Source organism: Macrotis lagotis, chromosome 7 (assembly GCF_037893015.1).
Source record: "Macrotis lagotis isolate mMagLag1 chromosome 7, bilby.v1.9.chrom.fasta, whole genome shotgun sequence".
Taxonomy (NCBI): domain Eukaryota; kingdom Metazoa; phylum Chordata; class Mammalia; order Peramelemorphia; family Peramelidae; genus Macrotis; species Macrotis lagotis.
This window is the reverse complement of record NC_133664.1, coordinates 217,427,727-217,450,669: the sequence shown is the minus strand read 5'-3', so window position 1 is coordinate 217,450,669 and position 22,943 is coordinate 217,427,727. Positions and strand designations below refer to the sequence as shown.

Sequence of the window (22,943 nt, the reverse complement as noted above, 5' to 3'; positions counted from 1 at the left end):
TGATTGTGACTCCACGATATTAAACTGTTTCTTTTTTGGCTATTTGCAATATTTTCTTGACCTGGAAGGTCTGAATTTGCCTATAATATTCCTGGGAGTTTTCATTTTGGGATTTCTTTTGGGAGGTGATCAGTGTATTATTTCAATTTCTATTTTGCCCTCTGGATTTAGAATATCAGGTCAATTTTCCATAACAATTTCTTGATAGATGATGGCTAGGTTCTTTTTCTGATGACTTTCAGGCAGTCCAGTAATTTTTAAAATATGTCATTGGAAAAGCAATTGACCTGGAAAATGGATTCAGGAGAGACAATGGTTTTGTTTTCGTTTTATTTTTTCTTGAGTTCTCATAAAGTCATTAACTTCCATTGACTCAATTCTAATTTTTAAGTAATTATTTTTCTTCAGTGAACTTTTGATTCTCGTTTTCTATTTGGCCAATTCTATTTTTTAAGGCATTCTTATTGACTTTTTGTACTTCTTTTACCATTTGATTTATTCTTGTTTTTTTGGTTTTTTGGTTTTTTTTTTTAGGTTTTTGCAAGGCAAACGGGGTTAAGTGGCTTGTCCAAGGCCACATAGCTAGGTCATTGTTAAGTGTCTGAGACCGGATTTGAACCCAGGTACTCCTGACTCCAAGGCCAGTGCTTTATCCACTACGCCACCTAGCCGCCCCTCCAGTTGTTTTTCTAATAAGGTATTAGACATTCTCTTTTATTTTTTTCATCCTTTTTATAATATTTTATAATTTCTTGGAACCATTTATAATTTTTAAAAATTTTTTTTCAGTAAGTTTTAAACTCTCTTTCCAATTTGTTGACTTTCTTTTCATTATTTTCTTGTATTACTCTTGTTCCCCCCCCCATTTTTCCTCTTCCTTTTTTTATTTTTGTAGTCTCTTTAAAGCTTTTTTAAGAATTCTTTCTGCACTTGTGACCATTTTACATTTTTTTTTGAAGTAGAAGCAGTCTTTTGACTTACTTCTACAATCTCTTCTGAGATCGAATCCAAAGATTCTTTATTGCCATATTTGTGTTCTGGTTCTTTCTTTTGCTTACTTTTTTTTTTTTTAAGTGGCCTGGCCACTTAAAAAAGAAAGATACTCCTTTCTGTTCCTGAGCTTGTACCAGGGCCTTGAGATGTGCTGTCACCACTAACTCTTCTTCTGTTCCTCCAGTAACTGTAAGCTTCAGATTACCACTCTACCCTGGAATTGAAAACAGACTCCATTCTCCTGCAAGTCACCGCAGCATACAATATCCCTGTTCCTCTGTGATTTCACATACTCACCATCACATACTTGTTCCTTGCAGCCTGGGACTGCAATCTGGTCAGTGCACCTGGTCTGAGTCTGAGGCCAGTGGAGGGCCCTTCCCCTGATTAGCATCTTATTATATATATTCAGTGATTATCTGCCCTGAAGAATCTGCACTTCTATTAGATCTGACTGGAAGTCAGGTCTTTCCTAATATTTTTCTCAGGTTGTTTTAAGTTTGATAGCTGCTTTACTCCAACTTTTAGTTATTTCCATTGCTCTAAAGTCATTTTGAGCCATCATTTTAAATTATTTATGGGGGAATTTGGGAGAGCCAGGTAATTTTCTGCCTTAGTTCACCATCTTCTCAGAATCCTCTCAAACTATCTATGAGTTCTAAAATTATACTTTTCCTTTTGCTTGCTTTTTCATATTTTTCCTCATTTCTTTTGTTGTAATATTTAGGCATATTTATTTGCCATTTTTTTTTCCTGGAACTTCATAGCCTTCTCCATAATCCAGTGAATACTGGAAATTTGGTCTTTAGTTTCCCTGCCTCTTCAAAAAACAGCCTACTCTTCTGGTAGTTCTCAATTCACATGTTGCTGAAGCCTAGCTTGCAGAATCTAATGTAAAACCTTGCAGGTGTGTGAAATGAGTATAATAGTTTGGTAGTTTGGATGTTCTTTGGCCTTGCTCTGCTTTAAGACTGGAATGTAAACTGATCTTTTCCAATTCAGTTGCCACTGTGGAGTTTTCCAAATTTGCTGGCATCTTGCTGGCAATACGGGATTTTAAATAGCTTGCCTGGAATTCCATCACCTCTGCTAGCCTTATTTGCAATGCTTCCTAAGGCCTACTTGACTGTGTTCTCTAGAATGTCTGGCTCTAGATTTCTTATCCAGTTCTTCTGTATAGTCTTCCCTCCTCTTTTTTTTTTTTATAAATTTTTTATTATACAGATATTTTTTTCCCCAATTACATTCAATGGTAGTTTCTGCCAGTCAATTTTTTTGGCTAGATTTTGAGTTTTATAATTTTTTCTCCCTTTCTCCCTTCCTGCACCCATCCTCCTCACCCCCCCAACAGAAGGCAGTGTGATAATAGATTTTACATTTGCATCCATAAGTTGAATTTGTGAAAGAAGAATCAGAACCAAAAGAAAAAAAAAATTAGAGCAAATTTACATAATACACAAGACAACTTTTAACAATTGAAGATAATAAGCTTTGGACTTCATTTAAGCCACCACAGTTCCTTCTTTGGATACAGATGGTATTCTCTATTGTAAATCCCCTAAAATTGTCCCTGGTTATTGCACTAATAGAATGAGCAAGTCCATCATAGTTGATGATCACTCATTATTATTGTTAATGTTCTTCTGGCTCTGTTCATCTCACCCATCATCAATTCCTGCAAGTCTTTCCAGACTTTTCCTGTCCCTTATGATTTCTTAGAGAATAGTAGTGTTCCATCACAAGCATATACCTCAATTTGTTCATCCATTTCCCCAATTGATGGGCATCCTCTCAATTTCCAGTTCTTTGTCACTACAAATAGAGCTACTATGGATATTTTTGTACATGTGAGATTTTTACCCTTTTTCATGTTCTTTTCAGGATACAGACCCATTTTTATTGCCTTTTGGACGTAATTCCAAATTGCTCTCCAAAAAGGTTGAATCGGTTCACATCTGCACCAACAATGCATTAGTGTTCCAAATTTCCCACATTTCCTACAACATTAATCATTATCCTTTCTGATCATATTGGCCAATCTGGGAGGTATGAAGTGGTACCTCAGAGATACTTTAATTTTCATTTCATTAATCAATAATGATTTAGAGCAATTTTTCATATGATTATAGATAGCTTTGATTTCTCTCTGAGACTTGCCTTTGCATATCCTTTGATCATTTGTCAATTTGGGAATGACTTTTTTTTAAAATTTGACTCAGTTCTCTCTATATATTATTTTATTTTTTAATTTTTATTTTATTATTTATTTATTTTTGATTTTATTTAATTATGATTTTGCAATTTTCCCCCTAATCTCTCTTCCCTACCCCACCTCCCACAGAAGGCAGTCTGTTAGTCTTTATGTTGTTTCCATGGTATACATTGATCTAAGTTGAATGTGGTGAGAGAGAAATCATATCCTTCAGGAAAAAAATAAAATATAAGTCAGTTTTCTATATATTTTAGAAATGAGTCCTTGTCAGAAATACTTGTGGTAAAAATTTTTTTTTCCCAATTTACTACATTCCTTTTGATCATGGTTAAAGTAGTTTTGTTTATATAAAACATTTTTAATTTAATCAAAATTATACAGTTAATTTTTTATAATGTTCTCAGTCTCTGCTTTGGTCATAAACTGCTCCCCTTTCCATAGATTGTGATGGGTAACCTAGTCCTTGTTCTCCCAATTTGCTTACAATCTTGTCTTTTATGGCTAAATCCTGCACCCATTTTGACCTTATCTTGGTTTAGAGTGTATGATGTTGGTCAATTCCTAGTTTTTCCCATACTATCTTCCAGTTTTCCCTGCAATTTTTATCGAAGGATAAGTTCTTAACCTAGAAACTGGACTCTGGGCTTATCAAACAGTACCAGACACTTTTGATGACTGATGTTTTATAATATCATTTTAAATCTGCTATGCTTGGCTCCTCTTCTCAATCATGTTTACTTCTGTTAAGTCCCAATAATTTTTTTTCTTTTATCATGCCCATTTTTGCATGAAACCATTCCTTAATATCTCTAATTTTCTTGAAGAGATTGTGTCTTTCCCATTCTATTGTTTTTTTTTTTTCTATTTCTTTGCATTGTTCATTTAGGAAAAAACCTCTCCTTGCTTTTCTTTGGAATTTGTTATTCAGTTAATAACTTTTATAGGGTGACAAATTTTTACTTTGTAACTCCCCCAACCTCCTAGTTCTTCAAACTCTTCAAGTTCTCTGAGTACCACTTTCCTTCCGCTTCAGATGCAACTATAGTCAGTCTTGAACTTAATGTTACCCTTAGTTATTTGTAAAGTCTCAAAAGACAGTCATTTGGCTTTCTTGTTCTTTTTAATTTGAAATGTTTTTAATTGCTGCTTAATACTGTATTATAAACATCTCTCCATAGTTCTTCAGGCAATTCTATCAGATCTAATTCTTTTTAGTTTTTGCAAGACAATGGAGTTAAGTGGCTTGCACAAGGCCACACAGCTAGGTAAATGAAGTGTCTGAAGCTGGATTTGAACTCAGGTACTCCTGACTCCAAGGCCTGTGCTCTATCCACTGTGCCACCTAGCTGCCCCTAATTCTTTTTTTTTTAAGAAAGATTTTATTTGTTTTGAGTTTTACAATTTTTCTCCTATTTTTGCTTCCCTCCACCTACCCCCCACAGAAGGTATTCTTTTAGTCTTTTACATTGTTTCCATGGTATACATTGCAGATCTAATTCTTTAAAACTATTCATCACTTCCATTCCATATTCATATGAGATGTTTTTGATTCACACACACACTTCAATTTAAGTTTGAATTTTGTAATAAAAAGCTTCAGATATTGTACAGACTGTCTAGAGCTGTACCTTGACTGCAAAGTATAATCAATCTGATTTTTATCTTAACAATCTGGTGATGACCATGTGTAGAGTAGCCTTTAAAAGAGTTGAAAAAAAGTATTTGCTATGACCAGTGAGTTATCTTGATAAAACTTTTGTCCTGTTTCATTTTGTACCCCCAAACATCCCCTATGATGAATGTGACATTTTTTAAAGAAGATATGGATCTTCATAGATCATAACTGTGGTGTCTTTGGCATCATGGTTGAAGCGTAGACTTATGCTGTGATATTGAAACATTTGTGTTTCTTTCTTTTTATTAAAGATTTTATTTGAGTTTTACAATTTTTTCCCTAATCTTAACTCCCCCCACCCACCCACAGAAAGCAATTTGTCAGCCTTTACATTGATTCCATGTTGCATGTTGATCCAAATTGAGTGTGACGAGAAATCATATCCTTAAGGAAGAAACATAAAGTATAAGAGATAACAAGATCAGACAATAAGATATCAATCTTTTTTTTCTAAATTAAAGGAAATAGTCCTTGGACTTTGTTCAAACTCCCTGATTCTTTGTCTGGATACAGATGGTATTTTCCATTGCAGACAGCCCCAAATTATCCCTAATAGTTACACTGATGGAATGAGTGAGTCTGTCAAGGTTGATCATCGTCCCCATGTTGCTGTTAGGGTGTACAGGGAACCATTTGTTTTTTAATTGAATGTATATCATTTTGTCATTTTTGAGATTATACCCCAGTACTACTTTACTCATTCTTTATTGATGGAGGACTACTCCTATTTTTTCTAAGAGATTCTTGCCCACAGTAATATATGTAACATTCACCAGAATTAAATTCACCCACTCCTATTTGTTTTGAGTCACTAATTCCAAAAGTGTTGGTTTTTAATCTTTCTAGTTTAGTTTGCCCATATATTCCAGCTTCCTATGGAATGATCTTTATAGCATCATGCTTTGCTTTTTTCATCCGATATATCCACAGCTGAGCTTCATTTCTGCTTTGGCCCATCTGCATTATTAGTTTAGATCTACTCAGTTTAAATTATTCTTCTTAACTGATAATTCCAGCTTACATTTATTTCTCTTTTCTCTAAACTCTTAATGTATTTATTATTGATACCTATAGTTTAAGACTTTATATATTTCCCTGCATCAAAAACTTTTCTCTCATAGACTTTCTTTTTTCCTTATTTATCTATTTATTTATTCTTATTTTGTAGAAATGTTTTTATACATTAATAAAATATTCTTGTTTAAGAGTAAACATAATACCCCATCCCCCCAAAAAATATAGACCTGCATAAGTGATAAAGTAAAGGGGAGAGGAAAAAAATTAAAATAAAAAAAATAATAGTAATAATTGGAGGTATGGCCAGGTGGCACAGTGGACAGAGCACTGGCCCTGGAGCCAGGAGCACCTGAAACCAAATCTGGCCCCATACACCCAACAATCACCTAGCTGTGTGACCCCATGCAAGCCACGCCAACCCCACTGCCCTGCAACCCCCCCCCCCCCAACGACCCAACCCAATAATAATAATAATAATAATGATGATGATGATAATAGTATGGGGCGGCTGTGGACCGAGCACTGAACCTTGAGCCAGGGCACCCAGGTCCAAATCCGGCTTCATACACCCAACAATCACTCAGCTATGCAGCCCCAGGCAAGCCATCCAGCCCCATTTACCCCCCCCCCCCCCATAATAATAATAAAAAATGTGCATCAGTCCGTGTTCCAACACCACCAGCTCTGTTGCAGGTGGATCACATTCTTTAGGATAAGGCCATCACAAATGCTACTTCCGTATTTTTCCACTGTTGCCATTGCTGATCGCATCTCCCTCCATTTGTACTTCTCCACTACCATGAACTATATTTTCTCTCTCCTTTCACTCTGTCTCTGCTGTAGGGTAGCTGAGTGGTGCAGCAGACAGATCCCCTGCCCTGGGGCCAAGAGGCCCCGAGCCCACATACCACCCCTTAGGCCCAGCATCCACCCAGGCCTATGGTCCCTGACAGGCCATCCAATCTCAGCCCCTTGCAAGAAGTAAAAAGGAAAATGTGTTATATCTGACCACTCTCTCCCCATGGTCCATCCTTTCTACCATCACTTACATTCCCCTCTTCCCCCTATCCCCCTTCTCTCCTTCTTACTCTAGATGTCTATACCCCATTGAGTATGTATACTGTTTTCTCTCCTGGCCAGCTCTGATGAGAGCGAAGATTCCCTCATTCCCCCTTGCCTTCCCCCCTTCCATATCATTGTAATACCTCATTGTAATAAAGAAAAATCTTATTATATGAAATATCTTATCCTATTCCTCCTCTCCTTTTTCTTTTTCCTGTTACATTTCCCTTTTATGTTTTGACTCTGTTTTTAAAGCACATTATATCTTCAAATTCAGCTTTCTCCTGTGCTTCATCTATAAAAGCTCCTTCTACAAGGTTCATATGAGTATTATCAGTATTATTTTTCTTTACAGGAATACATGTAGTTCATCATCATTAAGTCCCTCATATTTTCCCATTGTCCTCCACTCTCTATGCTTCACCTGAGTCCTGTATTTGAAGCTCAAACTTTCTTTTCAGCTCTGGTCATCCCAGCAGTAACATTTGAAATTCCCCAGGTTCATTGAAAGTCCATCTTTTTCCCTGGAAGAGGACATTCATTTTTTGCTGGGTAGTTGATTCTCGGTTGCATTCTAAGCTCTTTTGCCTTCTGGATTATTATATTCCAAGCCCTATGAGCTTTTAATGTAGTTGCTGCTAAGTCCTGTGTGATCCTGACTGCAGCTCCATGATATTTGAATTGTGTCCTTCTGGCTTCTTGTAATATTTTCTCTTTGACTTTGGAGTTCTGGAAATTGGCTATAATATACCTTGTTTTTTTGGGATCTTTTTCTCGGGGAGATCGGTAGATTCTCTCCGTTTCTATTTTGCCCTCTGCTTCTAGGATATCAGGGCAATTTTCCTGTAGTAATTCTTTGAAAATGATGTCAAGGCTCTTTTCCTCATCTTGACTTTAAAGTATTCCAATAATTTTTAAATTATCTTTCCTAAATCTGTTTTCCATATCAGTTGTTTTTTCAATGAGATGTTTCACATTTTCTTCTAATTTTTCATTCTTTTTGTTTTAAAGTATTGTGTCCTGATTTCTTTTTTTTAATTTATTTTTTATTCTCATTTTGTACAAATGTTTTTTTACATTAATAAAAGTAAACAAGTAAACAAAATACCCCTCCCCCCATGAATATAGATATACTTGCTTGGGCAAAAAAAGTAAAGGGGGGAGAAAAAAATTAAAATTAAAAAAAATAATACTAATAATTGTAGGTATGGCCAGGTGGCGCAATGGATGAAGCACCAGCCCTGGAGCCACGAGCACTGAGCCCATATCCAGCCTCATAAACCCAACAATCACCCAGCCGTGTGACATGCTAGCCACCCTATCCCCACTGCCCTGCAAAAACCAAAAAGAAGGAGAAAAAAAAGACCCAAAATAAAATAAAATAGTAATAATAGTAGGGGTGGCTGGGTGGCAGACAGAGCATTGGCCCTTGAGCCAGGAACACCTGGGTCCAAATTCGGCCACAGACACCTAAAGATCACCCTGCTATGTGGCCCCAGGCAGGCCACCCAGCCCCACTTGCCCTGCACCTTCCCCCAAATAATAATAACAAAAAATGTGCTTGAGTCTTTGTTCCAACACCAGCAACTCTGTCATGGGTGGATCACATTCTTTATAAGTCCATCACAAAAGTTACTTCCATATTTTTCCACCATTGCCATTGCTGATCGCAACTCCCTCCTTTCTTATTTCTCCACTACCATGTACTATATTTTCTCTCTCCTTTCACTCTGACTCTGCTGTAGGGTCGCTGAGTGGCGCAACAGAAAGATCCCTGGTCCTGGGGCCAAGAAGCCCTGAGCCCCCATACCACCCCTTAGGCCCAGAATCTACCCGGCCCTGTGGTCCTGGGCAGGCCTTCCATTCCCAGCCCCTTGCAAGAAGTAAGAAAGAAAATGTGTTATATCTGACCACTCTCCCCCCATGGTCCATCCTCTCCTCCTTTATTCACATCCCCACCCCTTCCCCTGCTCCCCGCTCCTTCTTACTCCAGATGTCTATACCCCATTGAGTATATATGCTGTTTCCTCTCCTAGCCATCTCTGATGAGAGCAAAAGTTCCCTCATTCCCCCCTTGCCTCCCCCATTCCATATCATTGCAATAGCTCATTGTAATAAAAAAAAATCTTATTATGTGAAATATCTTGGCCTATTCACCCTCTCCTTTTTCTTTCTCCCATTCCATTTCCCTTTTTTTCTATAGACTCCATTTTTACACCACATTTTATCTTTGAATTCAGCTTTCTCCTGTGCTTCAACTATAAAAGCTCCCTCTACCTGCTCTATTAACTGAGAAGGTTCATGTGAATATTATCAGTATCATTTTTCTATACATGCAGTTCATCCTCATTAAGTCCCTCATATTCCCCCCCCCCCCCCCCCCCCCTCCAATCTCCATGCTTCACCTGAGTCCTGTATCTGAAGATCAAACCTATTCAGCTCTGGCCATTCCAAAAGGAACATTTGAAATTCCCCTGGTTCATTGAAAGTCCATCTTTATCCCTGGAAGAGGACATTCAGCCTTGCTGGGTAGTTCATTCTTGGCTGCATTCTAAGCTCTTTTGCCTTCTGGTATATTGTATTCCAAGCCCTAAGAGCTTCCAAAGTAGTTGCTGCTAAGTCCTGTGTGATCCTGACTGCAGCTCCATGATATTTGAACTGTGTCCTTCTGGCTGCTTGTAATATTTTCTCTTTGACTTGGGACTTCTGGAACTTGGCTATAATATTCCTAGGGGTTGGTTTTTTGGGATCTCTTTCTCAGGGGGATCGGTGGATTCTCTCCATTTCTATTTTGTCCTCTGTCTCTAGAATATCAGGGCAATTTTCCTGTAGTAATTCTTTGAAAATGATGTCAAGTCTCTTTTCCTGATCATGACTTTCAGTTATTCCAATAATTTTTAAATTATCTTTCCTAAGTCTGTTTTCCATATAGGTTTTTTAATGAGATATTTCACATTTTCTTCTAATTTTTCATTTTTTTTTGTTTTGAAGTATTGATTCCTGATTTCTGTTAAATTCATTAATCTCCCTGAATTCTGTTCTTTGTCTGAAGGATTTGTTCTCCTCAGAGAGTTTTCTTATCTCTTTTTCCATCTGGCCAGTTTTGCTTTTTAAAGCATTCTTCTCCTCAATAACTTTTTGAACTGTTTTATCCATTTGACCTAAGCTGGTTTTTAGCATGCTATTTTCTTCAGCATTTTTTGGATTTCTTTGACTAAGCTGCTGACTTCATTTTCATGTTTTTCCTGCATCTCTCTCCTTTCTTTTCCCAGTTTTTCTTCCAATTCCCTCATTTGATTTTCAAAATCTTTTTTGAGCTCTGTTATAGCTGAGCCCAATTTCTGTTTTTCTTGGAGTCTTTAGATGCAGGAGCTTGTGCTTCCTCATCTTCAGACTGAATATTTTGATCCTTCTTGGGCTCATTTGCAAAATATTTCTCAATAGTCTTCCTCTTATTTCTCTGTTTGCTCATTTTCCCAGCCTGGTCCTGGTTTTGGGGTGCTTCCTGAGCTTTTGGGACACTCCCACAAGGGTCTCAGTGTGTGAGGCTCTGTCCTTCCTCCTGGTCTGTGAATGATCATATGCGTCCCCCTCTGCCATGGGGCCGAGGTGGGGGGGCCCTGTTGTTCTATGGGGGGGCCTAGACTGTAATCAGGATCTGAATGTAGTCAGAACCCCAGAGTCCTGTCTCTCTCTACTCACCTCCCTAGGCTCAGCGCTCATGTCCTGGGGGCTCCTTCTTACTGGCTTCTGGATCTGGGCTGAGGAGGCCACATGGCTCACTGAGTGCCCTGAAGGGACAGAGCTGGGCAGTCTCTCTTTACTCCCTTCCCTCAGCATAATGGGCTCTGCCTGCTCATGTTTTCTGGACCTGGAATGCAGTGACCATGCTGCTAGCTGTGTACCCTGAGGGCTGGGCTTCACATGCTTGCTCTGGCAGAAGTACCTCCGCTGATCCTCCAAGTTGTGCCCGGTGCTACCTGGGGTATAGGTCTTGAAACTGCCCTGCTGCTGTGAGCCAAGGCTCCCAGCGCCCTGGGGCTGCCTTCCTGAGGCTGAAGTTCCTACGCTCTGGTAGGCTGCCCTTCCAATCCCGTGGAATGGAGCCTTTCTACTCTTTTCCATGTTACCTTGGGCTGGAGAACTGCCTCACTGGATCCCTCTGTGGGTTCTGTCTCTCGAAAATGTTGGGTCCTTAAGTTTTAAGAGAGAGCACCTAAGAGAGGATCCTCTCTTGTCGCCATCTTGGCTCTGCCCTCCTCATATTCTTTCCATATTTTTGTCCTCATAGAGATTTGGTTCCCCCTGTCCCTATATCCTCTGTTTTCCCCTCTCTCACTGGCTATAGTTTTTCTTATGCTACCATCTCAAACCATGTCTCTCCCATTTAATTGGTTATGGAAGGAGAAATGATCCCCATCTTCATTTACAATTTTTTTTCCTTTGCCACCCTTTAACCAGTAGCTATATCTCCTTTTAATTGCAATTAACATTTTAAAATTTTTTAAAAAATGAAATGTTAAAATTTTGCATATAATTAAAATTTTATGATCTTTAAATCATTTTGATTCAATATTTTCTGCATCTTCCAATTCCTCCTAAAATTCCTGGGGAACTTTAATTTTCATATAGTTTTATCTTCCAACTCCCCAACCTCCCATTTCCTCAAACTGTTCCTGTTCTTTTAAGTACTACTTTCATTGTCTTTCAGATGTGGGTATAATTAATTTTTTTTTTTTTTAGGTTTTTGCAGGTAAATGGGGTTAAGTGGCTTGCCCAAGGCCACATAGCTAGGTAATTATTAAATGTCTGAGGCCAGATTTGAGCTCAGGTACTCCTGACTCCAGGGCCGGTGCTCTAGCCACTACGCCACCTAGCAGCCCTGGTATGGTCACTCTTGAACTCACCATTACCCAGAAGTGTTTCCCTTTAAATACATTGCCATTACATTATTTGACCAAAACCTCTTATCCTTTTACCTCTCCTTATAAATTTCTCTTATTCTTGTTCCTCACCCTTAGTGAGACTTTCTTCCTTCCACATCCACCTTTTTACTTGTATATTCTCCTCTGCTCCTAATTCCTTTGCTCCACTTGTTCCGTCTCCCATTTTTCACATATTGTTGAATAAAGCTAGAGAAAATCTTATGCCTCTGCTACCTGTAAATTACAAACTCATGTTATCCAGCTTTAACTGGGTCCTCATTGAAGCAAGGCAGTTTTTTCCCTACATAGAAACTTCCAAATCTTCTCTTCCTGAAGTTTCCTCTCTTTACCCAGCCTTTCTTTTTATTGAAAAAAAAAATGAGGACATCCGACATAGACTCGCTCTTTTCGCAATATACTTTTCATCTCAAAACTCTTTCATACTTTCTCCACTTTCTCTCTTCCTTTTCCCTACTCATTCACTGACAAAGGGATGTCTTCTTTCCAAGGCCAGTTCTTGTACATTTAATCCCATTCTTAGTTGTATTCTCAATAACTTGACTTTTGAATCTGTAACCTTCTATTTGCTTGTTTCTGAACTGCTTCTGTAAAACATGCCAAAATCTAGACCCTGTATAGGAATTCTCTCCCTTCCCCACTTTTCATGCAAACACTGAAAAAATTTTATTTTTACTGGCTGCCCTTCTCCTCACTCCTCAACTCTTTGAAACTAGGCTTCCAGTTCATCACTTAATTGAATCTATTTTCTATTTTTTAATTGTAAATTTTGATGGTCTTAATCCTAAATCCTTTTCAGTCTTAATCTGTTGTGTTTGAAACTGTTGACTACCTTCTCCTTCTGTAAACCATTTAAGTTTTTATGACAGTGTTTTCTTCTGTTTTGCCTCCTACTTCTTTTATCCCTCCTTATTCTCTTTGTCTAGTTCATTACACACATCTTTTCCCCAGATATATCTTTCTCCCCAGGTTCTCTTCAGGGTCCTCCTCTTCTTCTCTATTCCCTCTATTGCCTTTTTTTCTCTGTGCACAAAATACTCTCTAAATTTTTACTGTTGATATCCTATAGTTCAATACTTTATGATATGCTCTACACCCCTTCATCTGGATCTTCTTTCACACAATTTCTAACTATTCACTTTCTTTTTCTACCTCTCCCCGTCTCTTCTTTCAGTAGATGCTTAATAATTATTGATTGATGTCATCTTATATTGTTTAATTTGTGTATGTCTTTTTAACATTAAATTATAATATCTGTGAATACAGGGACTGGTTTTAATACTTGGATAGAAATACATACATATTATTCTTTTCCTACTGGGAATTTCTAATTACTCTCCCAGTGCTGGTAGTAGCAAAAACAAATTGTTGATGTGAAAAAGCAGCCATGAAATTGTCTATCCTATTTTATCCTTTAGGAACTCCTTGCCAAGGAGAGATGAAGAAGAAAAATAACAGTATTTCGAATGTGGGAGATGAGGAGCATGAAGAACTTGAAGGTATATTGTTTTTAATTTTTTATTGCGATTTCTATTTTGTTTCCTACTTAGCAGCTAAACCTCTTACAAAAAATCAAGATAAACTTGCTTATGTGATGCTGCTGTCCACAAAACTGCCTTCTTTTTATATTACTTTTTATTTAGATATGAAATAAATATGTAATTTGAGATCTCATTAGTATTCTTATTATTAGGTGAAGAAAATAGAGTGTGTCCTTATTCTATTGTCATTCCATTTGAAGAAGCTGATAGATGCCCAATATGTCTTTCGTACATGTTTGAGAAAGAAGTTGGTTTTCCTGAAAACTGTAATCATATCTTCTGCATTACCTGCATTCTTAAATGGGCAGAGGTAAGTCTGAGAATAAAGCTAAAATACTGAATGATCTAATAATCATAGTTATAAATTACACAATTATTTTCTTGTTATTGGTTTATTTTAAAAGGTCATTTTATTTTTTTAATACTTTTGATGTAGCTCTGTTTATAAAAATAAACTATGTACTGTAATAAGTTTCTCAGTGTTGGTCAGATATTTTCCTACATTCACAAAAGTGGGGATATTGCCTTTAGAGTTGTATATATTTTTCTTATATTTTTCATTGTTTGAATATAATTTTTGAAATGACAGTATTTACTTATTTCCTCCAAAATTTCTTTTGCTCCCAAAAACTTTTTATGTTTTTTGATTAACTGTGTAAATCTTCAATAAACTTCAGTGGACTGCTGGTGAAAGTACAGTAAAATTATCTTCAGTGTTCTCAACTATCAATGAAGAATCTTTTTTAAAAGCATATAAAGTAGAAAGTTGATTTAAAAATAAAACAAAACAATTTTCAAAATAATTTCCATTTTATTATTTTATTAATTGCAACAGAAAATTTTTAATAGAAATGTTTTTTTAGCTATTTTACAAATGAGAAAACTGAGGTTTAGTTAGTTGAATGTTTTCTAAGTGCACATCATTTAGAAAATAGAATTGTTTCAGGGTCTTTTGCTTTCTATTTTCATTATTCTGCCATCAGAAAAACATTCATGGTGCAGTTAGGTGGTGCAGTGGGTAGAGCACCGGCCCTGGAGTCAGGAGTACCTGAGTTCAAATATGGCCTCAGACACTTAATAATTACCTAGCTGTGTGGCCTTGGGCAAACCACTTAACCCCATTTGCCTTGCAAAAAAAAAAGTAGTTAAAAAATAAAAAAATAATAATAAAAAAAGAAAAGCATTCGTTAAGTACTTAGTATATACTAGCTATAGGCTTTGGGGATACATGCAGATGAAGAAAAATCAATCCCTGTCCTTGGGATACAAGATAAATTCAGAGGAGATGAAAGACAACCTCAATGGAGGGATGCTTTTAGTTAGAGGAATCAGGAAAGGTTATGTAGTTGTGGTATTTGGACTGAATCTTAAGGGAAATACTGGGGTTGAAGTTTGGGAGAGATGATAATACCAGATGTGGTGAATAGCCAGTGCAAATGCAGGTAGATGAGATTGATGTAGAGTCATTTTTGAAGATTCACAAGTGTCCAGAATGTCCAGAAAGATTCCAAGTGGCAAGTAGTAGAATGTAAGAAGATAGGAAAAGTAGCAAGAAGTTAGATTGTAAAGAGCCTAAAGGGCAAACAAAGAGCTTTAGATTCTAGAGGTTCACTAGAGTTTATTGAATGGGGGCAGCATGACCTATGCTTTAGAAAAAATCATTTTGAGTAGAGGATAGATTGGAGTCAAGGATATGAATTAAGACTATTAATAGGGGCGGCTAGGTGGCGTAATGGATAAAGCACAGGCCTTGGAGTCAGGAGTACCTGGGTTCCAATCCGGTCTCAGACACTTAATAATTACCTAGCTGTGTGGCCTTGGGCAAGCCACTTAACCCCATTTGCCTTGCAAAAACCTTAAAAAAAAAGACTATTAATAAATGATTGGTGATGTGAGAATGAGGCTATGTAAGACAAAGAAGGTTATATTTAAGAAATGCTATAGAGAAAAAAATACAAGATTTGCTGTTGATTATATCTATAAGAAAAAATAGGAAACATGAGCTTGGTAATTTGATGTATGATAAGTGTTTTTAATGATAATAAGAAAGTTCAGAAAAGGATTGGGTTTTAGAGAAAAGATAAAAAGAGTTCTGTTTTGACCTTGGTAAATTTGAGGTACCATATAGACTTTCCATCTGGAAATGTTGAAAGGCAGCTGATGCATGATTAGAGCTTAGGAGAGAACCTAGGTTGGACATATAAATCTGGGTTTCATCTGCATGGAAGAGATGAAGAGAGTAAATCAGACCGGGCTAATTTAGAACTTCAAAAGTAGCTTATATAAGAAAAGCATGGATAAATTATGGATTGTATTGAACAAGCCAAGCTAACATTGGAGTGATTTGAAGTAGGGTAACAGTGGTATGCGTTTTCAAATATTTATTTTTATTTTGAAATATGTTTTTAATTTACATGAGCAGATGCAATGGGATATATACTATATATAAAGTAACAGGAATGTTGTAGGATGATCAGCTGTGAATGACTTACCTTTTCTCAGCAATACTGTGGCCCAAGAAAACTCTGAAGGATTTATGATAAAGAATACTCTGCATCCCAAAGAGCTGATGGTGTCTGAACACAGATAGAAGCATACTTCTGTTGCCCCCCCCCCCCCAACCTTACTTTATTGTTCTTGAGGTTTCTCTTTTTGGGCATGGGTTAGGGTTATGTTTACTTTAACAATTATTGTTGTACTGTTTTTCAGGATTACACATTTTTAACCTATATCAAATAACTTTCTTTCTCAGTGAGAGGGAATGGAGTGAGAGGAAGGAGGAGAATTCAGAACTTAGGATTTTAAAAGTAAATATTGAAACTTGTTTTTGCATGTAACTGGGAGAAAAATAAAATACAGCCAACACAAAAAAAAGAAATACTTTTTTTTTTTGTACTTTTTCCTTTCAGGAGTAAAGGTTCTAAACTATTAAGACTATCTGAATACAGACCTTGTCTTTTCCCCAAATTTGGATTCTCTAAAATCCTCTAAACCTGGGCTGTCTATATTGGTGTTAATTTTCAGTATTAAAACTACATACTTTTTCTTTTCAAAGAGCTCATTTTGGCATATGCTTGATGTTTAAAAGTGGCACATATTTTTATCTGTATAGTATGTAACATTTAATGAAAAAGATTTGTGTGATAAAATCTAAATTACCTGTAGTGATTGATTTGTCTTTTTTTTATATGGACTTTGTGTCTGTATCAGAAAAAAAAGGTGATTATTGAGTTATTTTTTACCAAAGCTAGTTAAAATAGTAATACTTATGAAGGTATTGAGATGTGAACTATCTTCATAGTGAAAATAATAAAGATCACCATTAAAAATAGGCTTAAAATTGACTTATGAAACTAAAGCAATAAACTTGAGTGATAGTCATTTTCTACCAGTAATCAACATGTGTTAATTTTTACCAAAAGTATTTTTAAAATTCTGACTAATTTAATTTTAAATTGAAATTAAAATGTATACTGAAAAGGCAAAAAACCTTTTAAAATAGTTATTTTCTGTAGATATTCTCCATAGGAAAAAAAATGAGCTTAAAAGAACTTTTTGATAGATATCTATCTAGGTGATGCAATGGAAAGAACATTAGGCCTCAAGTTGTGAAGACTTGTTTTCAAATTTAGTCTCAGACAGTTAATAGCTGGGTCACCATGGGCAAGTCACTTAGCCTCTCTTCACCTCTTTTTACTCAAGTCTAAATTGGGATTAATAACACCTTGAAGAGTTATAAGGATTGAATGGGAAAAAGTAAAGTGCTTATTACCTCCTTCTCTCTCTTGCTAGTGGGATCTTCCACATTCTTAATAGTACTGTCAACCTATTGCTTAGAGTGATTTTCTTCAATTTGGCTAAATAATTTATAGAGGAGTTTCTGTAAATAATATAACTTTATTCCAGTCCATGGATATGTTTCTATGTTTTGGGTTTTTTTATCTATTTGTAAATTTTTCTAGGAAGACTATTTGGCTGATATTTAAAAAAAAAATTCTGTTAGATGTTTGAATGATTCCTTTGAAAAATTTTTTTTATTACCCCTTAAACAGTTATAGGGAACCCCCTATCTATGAGTTGTATTGGTTTTGGCATTGCCAAGGCAAACACAGGTGGGACTTGAAAGTCCAGGAACTTTTTAGGGATGAACTTCTTAATTAAAAGTTTGACCAAATACAGTTCGTGAATGATGTTATACATATCCAAATGACCCTTGGCAGAAAAACAGTTCCCCACCTCTGCCTTAAAAGTATATGTGTAAGTTTTTCTAAAATTACAGTTCTTTTATTTTTAAAAATCTGATCTTTATTCACCTTGTAAAAATAACATTATGCCATCAAGACCCAGATCAGGAATTGTAGAAATATTTTGCTTCCTTGAACAAGATCCCTGCATTTGCCTTGGGCTTCAACTTTATATTTCAAATCCTAGATTGCAGCAGCTTCTTTGTTTACCTTAACTTTCTGATTATTACCTAGAATGGGGTGTAATGGAGTCTTGTTAACTACCTTTTTGTTTTCCTTGGGAGACTTCTTTTGATATCTTGGTTGGATATGGAAAGAGAAGCTCAAACTTTCCCTTCCAATGCTTTTTAATAATTTTGTAAAGAAGTTATCTCTACAGAGTAGTTGTCAATATGAGATTTAGTGTGGAAAAGAAGTAATATTAATGTAAATAATTTCAGTATTTGTATAAAATTTTAACATTTTTTTTGAATGAGATGGTTTTACTTGGCACTATCTCATAGGAAAACATTGCAGAATGAATAGGTTAATCAAACTTTTTAACTTGACATGAATACTCTTTTGCTTATGAAAAAATATTTTGTAAGTGTTCACAAATCAAATAAGAATTCCAGCTTTTGATGTATTATGAAAATTATAAATATCTACAAAATTATAATTTTTTATACTTTATGATATTCTTTATTTCTTAAATATTTTACTTAACAGAAATACAAAATAGACAACACTATGGACAACTAATACTCATGTCTTTTATTTTTTTTCAATTTACATGTAAACATGGTTTTCAACATTCATTTTTGTAAGGAGTTACACATTTTTCTCCTTTCCCCCTCCCCAAGACAACAAACAGTCCAATATAGTTTATGCATGTACAATCATATTAAACATTTCCATATTAGTCATATTGTGAAAGAAGAATCAGAACAAATGGGGGGGGAACACAAAAAAGGAAAAAACCTAATTTTTAAAAAGTGAAATTAGTATGGTCTGTATTCAGATACCATAATTTTTTTTCTGGATGTGGACAGCATTTTCCATCTCTTATCTTTTGAAATTTTATTTGATCACTGTATTGCTGAGAAGAGTTAAATCAGTAATAGTTGATCATCACACATTGTTGCTGTTAATGTCCTCCTGGTTCTTCTCACTTCACTCAGCATCATTCAAGTCTGTCTAGGTTTTTCTGAAATCCTCCTGCTCATGGTTTCTTTTAGAGCAGTAGTATTTCATTATATTAATGTACCACAACTTTATATGTTATAGACAAACCTATATCACACTCATCCAACAATGCATTCAGTGTCTGTAGTGAAGAGTAGACACATCCTTTGAAATTCCTGCTAAGGAAACATGAGAGGAAAATCCATGTTCTTAGGCTTACTGGTTGTAATGTCATTATAGTCTGTCTGTAAATCAGAGGAAATATTTTCTCTGAACACTGGTTGGTTCTTACCACTGTTCTATTCTTCACTGAAACGTAGCTTTTTACAAGTATTTTCTATTTACAATCACCTTAAAAGGCATTTAGAAAATTTTGTCTCTTAATGAGGATACAAATGCCAAAGCTCAACAAACTATCTCTGACTATAGAGACCAGACCAGACATTTATTCTGTCAACTAAATATAATGTTGTCTAATCAGAATAGAATTTAGAAGAATACAGCTTAATTTAAGAATTTTTTAAAAAAGGTTTTAAGGAATATTTTTAAATGTCTTTTGTCTTATGTATCCTCATAATTTTTCCTGGTATCTTTCTCCCTCCCTTTTCTCAGAGAGTTATCCCTTAAAACTGATTGTAAAAATTAACACAACTGATGAATACATTGAAAAATATCCAAAAATATGCAGTCTATATGGTTATTTTCAAAGCATTTAAACATTTACCTCTTCCTTTGGTGAGATACGTTCCTACCAAAAATAGAAATTAATTTTCTTTCCTAAAATCTTTGTAGAATTACTAGTAAATGGGAATATTACATTTTAAATGTTCTTTCTGTGTCAATGTGATAGTGATATGCTTGTAATAGTTCTATAGTTCTGTTGTTGATTCTCTAGTATTCCTTAAGTCAACAATCATATAATCTGCAAAAAAGGTAAGAGTTCTGTTTTTCTCTAATAGATGGTGGTTCTTGGTTTTTAGGAAGGTATAATCTGTTGATATAGTGACATGAATTTTTGTTGTTTTTCTTATTAATATTGTCAGTTATAGTTTTCCTAATATTGAACTATGTCTGTATGTCTGTTATAAATCCAGCCTGATCATAGTGTTTGATCTTTGTAATATATTGCTGTAATTTTCTTGCTAGTGATATTTTACTTATATTTCTTTCTGCAATATTATTAGGGAAATCATTCTATACTTTTTGTTTTGACTTTACATGGTTTTGTTTCATGGAAAAGCATCCATTTTTACTTATATTTTCAAAGAGCAATGGAAATAATTTTTATTTAAATATTCGGCTGAATTCTCTTGTAAATCCATTTGATCCTTTTCTGCCTCCCACCATCCATTTTAGTGTTCCCTTATGATTTTTTCAGTTTGTTTTTTTTATGTATCTTTTTTTAGCACAGAGGCTTTTTTCAGTTTCAAATAATGTGCCTCCAAGTGCCTCTTTCCCCACTCAGTATGAGAAGGCAAGAAAAAGAAAAATCTATTAAAAATATGTATAGTTATATGAAATCATTAGCTTTTCATCTTTTCCCTCCAGAAAAGAAAAATAAAGTTAAAAAATATGCTTCAGCTTGCAATCTGAGTAGAAGTAGGTAGCATGTTTCATCACAAATCCTTTAGAATTGTAGCAGCTCTTTGTGTTTGTTGATTGAAGTTTCACTGACTTTCAAAGCTGATTGCCTTATTGTTGTTATATATGAATTATTCTTCTGTTTTCTCTTATTCCACTTATATTATTTAATATAAGTTTTACTAAGTTTTTCTGTAACCACTCCCTGTATCACTTTGTATAATCATATCAGATTTGTAAACTACAACTTACTCAGCCATTCAGTTCACTGTGAAAAAAGGGTGCTTATAAATGATTTTGTAATTTTGTGTTCAATCTGATGGATGTGAGATGGTACCTAAAGAGAGGTTTTAATTTGTATTTCTTTGATATGACTCTTGATAGCTTAGATGTTTTCCTATGAACTCCTTCTGTTTATATTCTTCAATCATTTCATCATCTGGAGAATGGCCTTGATTCTTAATAATTTGGAAATTTTTCATATATTTTTGAAATGATAACTTTATCAGAGAAATTAGTCTCAAGAATTCTCCTTCCCGGGGCAGCTAGGCTGTGCAGTGGATAGAGCACTGGCCCTGGAGTCAGGAGTACCTGAGTTCAAATCCGGCCTCAGACACTTTATAATTACCTAGCTTTGTGGCCTTGGGCAAGCCACTTAACCCCATTTACCTTGCAAAAAACCAAAAACAAAAAAGAATTCTCCTTCCCTCCCTCATCTCTTTCCCACTCTGTTTCTGTCTTTTCTTCTGATTTTAGCTGCATTTAGTTTTGTTTGCGTAGAATCTTTGACTTTTTATAAACCAAATTATCTATTTTACCTTCCTTTTATTACTGTCTTGTTTTTACATGAACTCTTGCCTTTTCTGTGGATCTGACAGGTAAATTTTTCCCTACTTCAGAAATTTGTTTATAGGAGGAATTTGGTAGAACTTGAGGAATTTGGTAGAATTTTTTCTTTACCTATTTACTTCAAATGGTTAATGTATTATTGCAGTTAATTATTTTTAAAATTTTGATAGAATTTGCTTGTAAACTCATCTAGGCTTGGTGATTTTTTTTTCTCATAGGGTGGTTGTGTGTTCAATTTCTTTTTCTAAGATAAGATTATTTAAGTATTATATTTTCTTGTCTGTTAATCTAGTCAGTTTGTCTTTTTGTTAATATCCATTTCATTTAGATCATCAGTTTTATTGGAATATATTTGGGTAATATAGCTCCTAAAATTTTCTTTAATTTTATCTTTTTTGGTGGTCCATTTACCCTTTCCATTTTTGATATTCATAATTTTATTATTTTAATCAAATTAGACAATAGTTTATTTATGTTTTACTCATACCTACATTCAAGTTTTATCAATTTTTTTTAACTTTCAATTTTATGACTCTTCCTTTTGATTTGCAGGATTTCTATTTTGTTATTTAATTGGAGATTTTTAATTTTTCTAGCTTTTTTCTTAATTGCCCAAGTTATCTGCTCTTAATCTTTTATTTATGTAAGCATTTAGAGATGTAAATTTTCCTTTATGTTAAAATTTTGGCATATTATTTTATTGTTGTCATTATCTTTAATGAAATTTTTCATTTTTTTATGATTTATTCTTTTACCTACTTGTTTTTAGGATTAGTTCATTTAATTTCAATTAATTTTTAATCTTTGTTCAAAGGTCCTTCATTAAAGAATTTTTATCTAATTTTTATTTCATGCTTGGGAATAAATATATTTACTATTTTTCCTTTTCTTTATATTTCTCTCCATTCTTATTTCTCTTGCTTTTCCTTTTTTTAGTCTTCTCAGAAGTCTGTTATCCTTCTGAATACTGTCTCCTTTGATGTATCCCACTTCTTATTTTTCCTCTCTTTGTTTTTGCTTTTAACTCCTTTCCCCACTATTTCCCTAGTGGGTCAGATAATTTCTATACTTGATTGTGTTGATGTATTTATTCTTCCCTCTTTTAAAAAAAAAATATGTGAGTCTAATTCAGGTATGTTTCATGTAAATAGCTTCTTATTGGATTTCTCATTCATTTTCTGTCCTCTTCAATTTTATATCTAAATCAGTTATCCCTCTCTTTTTCCCCTAACTCTTCCCAAGTTTGTTTTCTTTCTTTCTCCCAATCTAACCTTCCTCTGATTACTTCTTTTACCTGAATTCCTTTTCTTCTTATTCCCTGTTGATAAGATTCAATTTTCTACTCTACTCTCTCTCTGTATGTGTGTGTGTGTGTGTGTGTATATATATATATATTTACTACTCCTTTCATTTTCCAGTTCTGCTGAGTGAAATTCAAATGTCACCTTCTCCCTTCCCCCCATCCTTATTGTATAGATTTCTGTCTGTACTTCTCATTCACATGAAATAATTTTTCATATTTTCATCTTTGTTTATCCATTTTCCTTCCTCTCTTTCCAATCCTTCCTAATTTTTTTTTGAGATCATCAAAACAACTATCACTCTCAGGCCATAACTAGACACCCTCTCTGACCCTGATGATGATCGCATTCTGTGGAGTTT

At 35.0% G+C, this 22,943-nt stretch overlaps 1 protein-coding gene across 5 annotated transcripts in view; it reads left to right on the top strand.

Moving 5' to 3' along the window:
• Positions 1-22,943, top strand: part of SCAF11 (SR-related CTD associated factor 11) — a 106,971-nt gene that overhangs the window by 46,673 nt on the left and 37,355 nt on the right. For 4 of the 5 annotated variants that reach the window (XM_074194884.1, XM_074194888.1, XM_074194887.1 and 1 more), the window contains exons 2-3: positions 13,321-13,401; positions 13,596-13,753. In XM_074194884.1, the coding sequence (XP_074050985.1) occupies positions 13,341-13,401; positions 13,596-13,753 (219 nt within the window). In that variant the 5' untranslated portion in view covers positions 13,321-13,340. The remainder of the gene's footprint in view (positions 1-13,320; positions 13,402-13,595; positions 13,754-22,943) is intronic. The other variant, XM_074194885.1, reaches the window with a different exon arrangement.